A 9,308-nucleotide genomic window follows, 5' to 3' on the forward strand; every position below is an offset into this window, starting at 1 on the left:
TCCTCGCTTGTTGGTTAGCTAGCAAGCCAATGTTAGCGCTCCTTTGGCTGGTACAACTTTATTTTAGCTAGCTAGCTGATCAAAACACAACCACATTCATTGGCTCAAATCAGAAACAGCTCACCGATAACAACCCATTTTCTCATGTCGGATAATGTCGGATGCATTTTATTAAATAAAGGGTGGCTACAATTAAGAATCTCAAATATATTTTGGTTTGTTTAACACTGTTTTTGGTTACTACATGATTCCATATGTGTTCATAGTGTTGTCTTCACTATTATTCTACATACAAGTAGGTACTTTTCATGAACGTAAAAACATTCAAATTCATTAAAATTCAATCTTCAAGACTTCAAGGTTTAGTTAACTCCGTTTTAGAACATCCCCCTCAGTCCACTCACTCTTGAGCCCATGACTCTTGAGTTACCCTAGAAACCATCACCATGGCCTAAAACCTAAAATCCAGAAATTAAAAACATTGATTCAACCATTGTCATCTGCGTGTTTTCTGAAATACAGGCAGATGATGGTATCAGAGGAGATGATGGAAAGTATTTACCCATTTTAGATGCTCCACTAGCAGTTGAGTTTAAGAAGAGCTCAATATATCAATGTTCTGCAGAACAAAAAAAACATAATGATTTATGTAATGGTTCTCATTGAAAGGGGTTATCATAACGGGGCAATAGTTAAAACTTCTTATGGCTGCAGGGGCAGTATCGAGTAGCTTGGATGAAAGGTGCCCAGAGTAAACGGCCTGCTCCTCAGTCCCAGTTGCTAATATATGCATATTATTATTAGTATTGGATAGAAAACACTGAAGTTTCTAAAACTGTTTGAATGATGCCTGTGTATAACACAACTCATGTGGCAGGCAAAAACCTGAGAAGAAATACAAACAGGAAGTGGGGAATCTAAGGTTGGTCGATTTTCAACCCCGCCCCTATTGAATACACAGTGGGATATGGATAAAGTTACACTTCCTAGGGCTTCCACTAGATGTCAACCGTCTTTACAAACTTGAATGAGGCTTCTATTGTGTTGTGGAGCCGGATGGGAGCTCTTTGAATCAGTGGTCTGGCAGAGAGCCAGGTCCTGGTCACGCGCATTTCACATGATAGCGACCTGCGTTCCATGGCTTCGCTACAGACATAGAAATTCTCCGGTTGGAACTTTATTGAAGATTTATGATAACATCCTAAAGATTGATTCTATACTTAGTTTTACAAGTTTCTTCGACCTGTAATATAACTTTTTGAAGTTTTCGTCCGACGTTTGAATGGACCTGCATGAGCGTTTGGATTTGTGTACTAAACGCACCAACAAAAGTAGCTACTTGGACATAAATAATGGACATTATCGAACAAATCAAGCATTTATTGTGGAACTAGGATTCCTGGGAGTGCATTCTGATGAAGATCGTCAAAGGTAAGGGAATATTTATAATGTGATTTCTGATTTCTGTTGACTCCAACATGTCGGATAATTTTATTTATTTTCTGAGCACCGTCTCAGATTATTGCATGGTGTGCTTTATCCGTAAAGTTTTTTTGAAATCTGACACAGCGGTTGCATTAAGGAGAGGTATATCTATATTTCTATGTCTAACAATTGTATTTATCGACATTTATAATGAGTATTTATGTAAAATGATGTGGCTCTGCAATATCAGCAGATGTTTTTGGAACTAGTGAACGCGCCAATGTATACTGAGATTTTTTTTATATAAATATGAACTTTATCAAACAAAACATACATGTATTGTGTAAGTTTGTACATCTCAACTGTCAGTAGAAACCACATTTGTTTTAAGCAAGTCAGCCATATCAGTTTTTTTTTTTTAAGGGCAGTAAATGAGGCTGAGTTTCGCTGCCAGACAAGGCCCTGCTGATAGCCAGGTGTAACAGTGGTAAGGATGCACTACATGGTGCTGAAAAGAAGGTTCTGCTGTTGGGACAGCTTTTATGTAAGCCTTAAAAAAAATATATATATTATTTTGTTGTGTCGTTGCTTTTTATTTAACCAGGCTTTGCTGGCATGCATCTAAAAAAAATGTTTTTTTGAGTTTGCCGCACCAAGATTTACATGCTAAAATCGGCACAGGGTCTTAAGTTTTTCTCAGGTGACAGACAGTTCACAGCAGGTAATGTAGCGAGAACCAAACATCTTAGCGGGCAGTGTCAGTCTGCGGTGCGTTTCGTTCGATAAAACTTTGTGCAACGTTTTATTCAACGGACACGATACTGTACTAAACGACTATTTGAAGAACGATGTGATTATGGTAGCCCAGATGGATATTGTGTATGGTGTGTGCTGCACGAGTTGTGATTTCAAATGGTCACACCCATATTGATCAGGCCACACTACAACGTACCCACCAAACTGTTGTAGAACAATGCAGTTTTGGGAAAACGTGTCGTTTAGTACAAACCGATTTTGCTCGAGGGGGCAAGGGAAGAACTGTAATCACTTCTGGGGTTGATATGACCCACAATTCAATGCAAACTATAGTCACGTGTCAAACTCCGGCGTACAGGAAGTCTCAAATGTAATCAACATGACTGCGTTTTTGGCATGTCAGACAAAATTACAAAACTAGCTTTCTAAATAGATATATATTTAAAATGTAGCTAGTTTCATAAACATATTTTGGGGAATTCTGATATTTTATTGGAATAAATGCCCAAACTATAAAACTAGCTAGCTACCTGACAGTTACGTTAGTTTTAACTAGCTATGTTCGCTTGCTAGGTACCTTTTTAAATACGTTTTTAAGATCAATATTTCCACCAAGGAGGTTGCCTCTCCAATCATCACTCTCACTCGCTTTGGCAAGGGACATAAGGTATACTCGGATTTTACGATGTAAAACGTAATTCGAGAGTTTAGGACCCAGGGCTGTAGTTTGTACTGCTGCCTATATATGATCAAAATAGTCTAGGTGGGGTTCTCTCATTGTCTCCTCTTTACAAGGATTTTGAAACAAAATACACATTTACCCTGGGCAGATGCCTACCTACAGTTTCGATCAAATCAATGAAATAAAGATAGCTGGGAGACCAGAGTTGCCTAACCTTTTTCACCTGCACTGGTCTGAAAGCGCAATATTTTGGGCCTATTCTATGGGGAGATTGTCTAGCCAAGCCAGCCCTATCAAGTCGGCGCATACGAAGAAACTGTGAGGAAGCAATAGACTTTAGACTCTTGGAATGATACACCCTCTGGTTAAAGTTTATTTGGAGGCGTGCAGCTGTTAAACTTATTCATTTCTCTCCGTGAAATAAGCACAGGTCTACTTTAGTAGGTAATGGAGATTCCAGTATTCACTGTTGATGCGTTTACCAATTTACCTTTCAAAGGAAATCCTGCAGCAGTTTGTCTGCTTTTACATGTAAGTACACTTTTTTCTACTTGGGCAAATAATACATGATTACATGTCATTGCATATGTTCATGTGTTGCTGAATAATCAACATGAGTATTTGCTTTAAGTTATCTTACCACAGGTATACTTAAATATTACCAATGTAATCATGCAAAAAAAATACTGTTGACTGTTCTCAACCAAAGGAATTGCAGGATGATATGTACCAGAACATTGCTGCTGAGATGAACCTGTCAGAGACTGCCTTCATCATACGGCTGAATTCAAAAGATGACTTCAGCTCAGGTATCTTTTTCTGGACGTTCTGAAATAGAGTTGTAACTTACAAATGTATTCGAAATCAAAAGGTATGCCACTTTTACAATTTTCTGTGCAGAAGTTTGCAAATCTGCCATCTGGTGGTAATCTATTTTATTGTAATTAACTAAGAAGGGGTGACTGCTGCCTATGAGAGTAGATGGGGATTGAGGAAAGAACATTTAAATCTACTCACCACAACTTCCTAAAATGACTGACATGGGAACTTGTATGTGTTGTATTGAAGGAGCACGCTTTCGTTTGCGTTGGTTCACCCCCACCACTGAGGTTCCTCTGTGTGGCCATGCCACCCTGGCTTCAGCTGCAGTACTGTTTTACAAAAAAAGTAAGAATGACAGTGACGACATTAAATAATAAGGCACAGGGGGCATATAAGGCACAGGGGGCATATACCACAAACCCACAAGGTGTCTTATTGCTGTTATAAACTGGTAACAAACATAATTACAACAGTACAAATAAATGTTTTGTCATACCCGTGGTATATGGTCTCATATACCACTGCTTTCAGCCAATCGGCATTCAGGGCTCAAACCATCCAGTTTATAGTACAGTATCTCACATGTAAGCAAGTGAATTGCAACAAGTACACACTTTCTGTATAGACTGCAATTCAATGAACTGTTTCTATCCCACAACCCCTTCCTTCAGAAAATGTCAACTCAACAGTGGTATTTGAGACATTGAGTGGAGAGCTGTATGTGCGACAACAAGGGGAATCTATAGTGATGGATTTCCCCCTGAACAAACCTACTCCTGTGGTAGGTGATGGAATCAATGTGGTACATTCATGTTCAGCATGTTATATACACGGAGTATACCAAACATTAGGAACACCTACCTAATATTGTAGGCCGCCATTGTGAATAAAAATTTGTTCTTAACTGACTTGCCTAGTTAAATAGAAAAAATTTAGTTGCACCCCCCTTTGCCCTCAGAACAGCCTTAATTCGTTGGGGGTATGGACAAGGTGTCAAGCGTTCCACAGGGATGCTGGCCCATGTTGACTCAAATGCTTCCCACAGTTGTGTCAAGTTGCCTGGATGTCCTTTGGGTGGTGTACCATTCTTGATACACACGAGAAACTGTTGAGCGTGGAAAAACCCAGCAGTGCTGCAGTTCTTGACACAAACCGGTGCACCTGGCACCTACTACCATACCCCGTTCAAAGGCACTTCACTTTTGTCTTGCCCATTCACACTATGAATGGCACACATACACAATCGTTGTCTCAAGGCTTATCTATCCTTCTTGAACCTCTCTCCTCCCCTTCATCTACACTGATTGAAGTGGATTTAACAGGTGACCCCAATAAGGGACACTAGCTTTCACCTGGTCAGTCTGTCATGGAAAGAGCAGGTGTGCTTAATGTTTTGTGCACTCAGTGCACATGCTATTATAAATATTGCATAAAAGCCTTTGCATATCAATGTAACTTTTTAAATGATCTAATTTAAGCTTAATATCCACAGGGTCTTAATGAATTTAAAGACATAGTTAAAGTAAGTGCGTCATCCTTCTTACCACTGTTTCTATAATTTATGGTGAAGAATAAGACTTGATGTGACAGTCTGAATGTGCAGGCTGCTGTGGGAGACCAGCCAGTTCAAGAAGTGTGCCTCTGTGCCATCACCAAAATGCTAATGGTGTGCCTTGCTGACAGTTGTGACAGGTAACATTCAAATATATAATAAAAACACTCATTATCCCTGGGCTGTTGGGAAATGGAGAGGATGGAAGGGCAACGTAACCTGAAAGGGATTGAAACAGTGAGTCTTGGGTTATAGGTCAGTGCTCACATCCCTGCAGCCAGACCCAGCAGTTCTGCTTCGTGTAGACACTGGCGGGAGGGTTAGGGGTCTGCTTGTCACCAGTATTGGAGACCCTGGCTGTCAGCCTGGCTATGACTTCTACTCCAGAAACTTCTTCCCTTGGTTCGGGGTTCCTGAGGACCCTGTGACTGGTAAGAACAGAGGACATTGGCCAGTCTTATTCTTATTCTTTAATTCAAATATATATATTTTTTAAATATTTTTTTTTAGGCTCTGCGCATACTGTCCTTGCAGGCTACTGGTCAGAGAAACTTGGCAAGAAAAAGATGCTGGGTGGGTAATCTAAACAGTATTGCAACATGGAGGTCAAATTCCATTGCACAGAACAATACATTTACAGATATTGGTGGACATGTACATCTTGAGTCCAGTAAAATCCAATCAATAATCATGTAATTTGAAGAACTGCCACTGACATACTATATTTCCCCGCTGTGTGACAGCCTATCAGTGCTCTAGTCGTGGCGGGGAGCTGGAGCTTGAACTACAGGATGATGGCAGGCTCAATATCGCTGGCCAGGCGGTAACTGTCCTGCAGGGGATTCTCACTGTGTAGAGACTATGCTGTTTACTCAGAACGAGCCAAATGTACAACAGGAGCATAGCAATTAAATGTTTTAAAAAACTCTGACTGTGTCTACAAATTATTTGGGTTTTGAGAGATTATTCCATTGTGTCAAGTTGTTAGTCAACATTCAGCATACAATCCTCACTATTTGTACAGTGAAGCTAAAATTTTAAATGTCTCTATACTCCAGAATTTTGGATATGAGATCAAGTTTTGAATGTGAGGTGACTCCTGAATGTCACCTTTCCATTGGGGGTATTTTCATACATGTCGGTTTTACCATTAAGGAAGTTCACTTTATTTAAACCAAAAGCTGTATTTTGGGTATAAATGACATGTTATAGAGGGGTCCAAACATTGTTTGTTTGTTGCAATTTCACTTGGTTTTGAGAAACGTCCCCCGCCAGCAATATACTTTCTCATGCTCATCCTGCAGTGTAGGGGTTTAGATAAAACATTAACAAAAGCAACAACAACAAAAAACACACACCCAAATACATCTTTTAAGAAACGGAAGCACTCTTAGTATAGTGATGCAGGTCTTTAGACGTTATACACATGAAATTGTGCCATACCAAACTTTATCTGCAAAGTTGTATTTCATTTTGTTTCCCCTTTCCAGCTGTGATATCTATGTGTAGCCCGCCTATGCAAACACAAAGAAAGTACGACTCAAGTCGTACAAAATGGAATGTAATGTTGCAGATAAAATTCGCAACGACACAGTTTCATGTGTATAACATCTAAAGACCTGCATCACTATACTGAGAGCATTGCCATTTCTAACGTTATGTTTTGGGATTTTTTGTTCAGAACGACTATGAGGAAGTGTATCTCTGATCGGGGTAAGTTGCTCAAAACCAAGTGAAATTGCAAAAAAAATAAAATTGTCTGGATTCTTCTATAACATGCCATTTACATCCAAAATACAGATTTGTCTCAAATAATAAAGTGAACTTCTCCTTTAAGAAATAAAAGCACTTTAGGTATCCCCACACTTGAAGTCAGAATTCAAATTTTAGCTACGTTGTTCAAATACATATGGTGAGGACTGTATTTCAACAGTCTGGGATTTTACTGACAAACAGGGAAATAGACATGTACAATAAAACCCCAAAATATTTATTCACATAAAAAAAAATACACCATTTGTGTGAATATAAAAAGTAAAAGTTTGACAATCAGTACTGTCTCAAAAACATGACTAATTACCAATCTTAATCTAACAGAGGGCAGCAGGGTAGCCTAGTGGTTAGTTCAAATCCCCGAGTTGACAAGGTACAAATCTGTCGTTCTTCCCCTGAAAAAGCAGTTAACCCACTGTTCCTAGGCCGTCATTGAAAATAAGAATTTGTTCTTAACTGACTTGCCTAGTTAAATAAAGGTAAAATAAACAAAGAGGTCTGTGTGAGGAAAGGTTTGAGTAATTAATTCATTTGTTTTGCTGCAGAGTATTGCTACATAGCCCTAATAATTGTGCAGATTCAGTGTTAATGGTACCTGTACTTCAACTTTCCAATGGTCACATTCTGTTGTAATATAAATCTTTAAAACGATAACAAAACATACCAACCCATAGTTAAAACGATAACAAAACATTCCAACCCATAGTTGAAACGATAACAAAACATTCCAACCCATAGTTAAAACGATAACAAAACATTCCAACCCATAGTTAAAACGATAACAAAACATTCCAACCCATAGTTAAAACGATAACAAAACATTCCAACCCATAGTTAAAACGATAACAAAACATTCCAACCCATAGTTAAAACGATAACAAAACATTCCAACCCATAGTTTAAACAACAACAAAACATACCAACCCATAGATGCAATGGCTTGGTGTTAAAACACTCATCTCCAAAAATACTGTAGCATAGTTTCAACTACTTTTTAAAGTAATCAATATTTAGAAATTGATCCATTGCTTGATCAGTCTGAAGGCTGATTTCCAGATGGTGAGCAGAGGAAAGGCACTGTTCAACCTCAGATGTCCTGTTACAGGTGCATGGTGAGTCAGACCTCATGGGAGGGAGCTGGAAAACGTGGGCCAATTAATAAAAACAATCCTGAATGGATTGAACAGTTATCATTATCAATCATCATTCAACAACTTTACACGTTTTTAAAACCTGTAAAATACTGACCTCTATACAACATTGACATGTCACAGCACCTCTACAACATATCAGCCAGCTTATCTGCAAACTACAGAATCCATTCATCACTGTATTTCTCTCATCCAATATTTAGGCCATACTGACAAGGCCATGCTGGACAGTGTAAAGGATATCATGCTCTCCTGGCTGGACAGTGTAAAGGATATCATGCTCTCCTGGTTGAGGTGGCTGAGGTGTTTCTCCAAGTGCAGGATGGTGTCCGAGACCACCATGAGGAGCTTTTGTGATGGCCACGTCCAGCCTCCTCTAGTCTTTCAGCAGCTCAGACCAGGTCACACACAGGTCAAAGGTCATGACCCATACAATATGTCCAATTCAGATTCAAATAACTCATGTTGAAATTTGCTCAAAGTCTGTTATAACTATCCATCCAAAAGTTATGCACTTTGACTAAGTAAAGGTTCATATCTCAAGAGACATGGTTGGTTTAAGGTCCACTCACGTTGCCTTCTGGGTGACTCTTGACAAGGGAAATGGTGATGACCCTGTTGTACTTCTCCACAGCGTTGACCTCCACAGTGCTGAAGGCTTGCGCAGTTAGCAGGCTTAAGATGGCCTTCAGCTGCTGTCTGTAGGGAGCAATGACCCCAATATCACTGGCCCTGCAACCAGCCTAGTAGAACAGGATGGTATAAGGCTAAATTCTCTGCTGTTTTAGTATCCTTGCTACCACACTGTAACAGATCTCGTTCCTCTCAACATCTGCTGTGCTGCTAGTGGCAATGGCATTTCGCTGACTCTACCTTTAAGTGTGGTTGGTTTGACCTGTGTATTGTGTAACTGTTGTTGGACCTTTGTACAGTATGTTATTGGAACTGTGTCTGCATGCTGCAGCTGTCTGGCCGGTTCCTGTCCTGGAGACGTTTGTCAATGGGGGAATCAGCAACCAAACGGAAGCTGCTCTGATGCACGGCTTAGTCAGCCTGCTACTGAAGGTGAGAGCTTCAATGAAAGTCAAATGAAATACACAAAATAATACATTTGAAAATAATTTGTCTGATTTACATAGATTCACAG

The 9,308-nt window shown here is 39.5% G+C and overlaps 1 protein-coding gene across 4 annotated transcripts; it reads left to right on the forward strand.

Annotated features, from left to right (window-relative positions):
• Positions 1-2,512: 2,512 nt before the first annotated feature.
• LOC110499414 (phenazine biosynthesis-like domain-containing protein 2) lies at positions 2,513-6,173 on the forward strand. Of its 4 annotated transcripts, XM_021576546.3 has the most exons (10): positions 2,513-2,848; positions 3,289-3,394; positions 3,573-3,672; positions 3,932-4,030; positions 4,357-4,466; positions 5,178-5,207; positions 5,289-5,377; positions 5,493-5,668; positions 5,748-5,810; positions 5,981-6,173. In XM_021576546.3, the coding sequence occupies exons 2-10, from the start codon at positions 3,311-3,313 to the stop codon at positions 6,091-6,093; spliced, it is 864 nt and encodes a 287-aa protein (XP_021432221.3). In that variant the 5' UTR covers positions 2,513-2,848; positions 3,289-3,310; the 3' UTR covers positions 6,094-6,173. The 4 variants fall into 4 exon arrangements, with proteins under 4 accessions (XP_021432221.3, XP_090069197.1, XP_021432222.3 ...); XM_090213071.1 differs by lacking the exon at positions 3,932-4,030; XM_021576547.3 differs by lacking the exons at positions 2,513-2,848; positions 3,932-4,030 and having other exon boundaries at positions 2,954-3,394.
• Positions 6,174-9,308: the final 3,135 nt, after the last annotated feature.

Source organism: Oncorhynchus mykiss, chromosome 20 (assembly GCF_057628025.1).
Source record: "Oncorhynchus mykiss isolate SJ-2025 chromosome 20, ASM5762802v1, whole genome shotgun sequence".
NCBI classification, from domain to species: Eukaryota; Metazoa; Chordata; class Actinopteri; order Salmoniformes; family Salmonidae; genus Oncorhynchus; species Oncorhynchus mykiss.

What these genes read in the sequence shown, in the direction of transcription:
- LOC110499414 (XM_021576546.3), top strand. Translation starts at nt 3,311, where the DNA reads ATGGAGATTCCAGTATTCACTGTTGATGCGTTTACCAATTTACCTTTC. An exon ending in CAGTTTGTCTGCTTTTACAT is followed by an intron (nt 3,395 to 3,572) that starts GTAAGTACACTT and finishes TCTCAACCAAAG; the next exon opens with GAATTGCAGGATGATATGTA. An exon ending in TGAACAAACCTACTCCTGTG is followed by an intron (nt 4,467 to 5,177) that starts GTAGGTGATGGA and finishes TAATATCCACAG; the next exon opens with GGTCTTAATGAATTTAAAGA.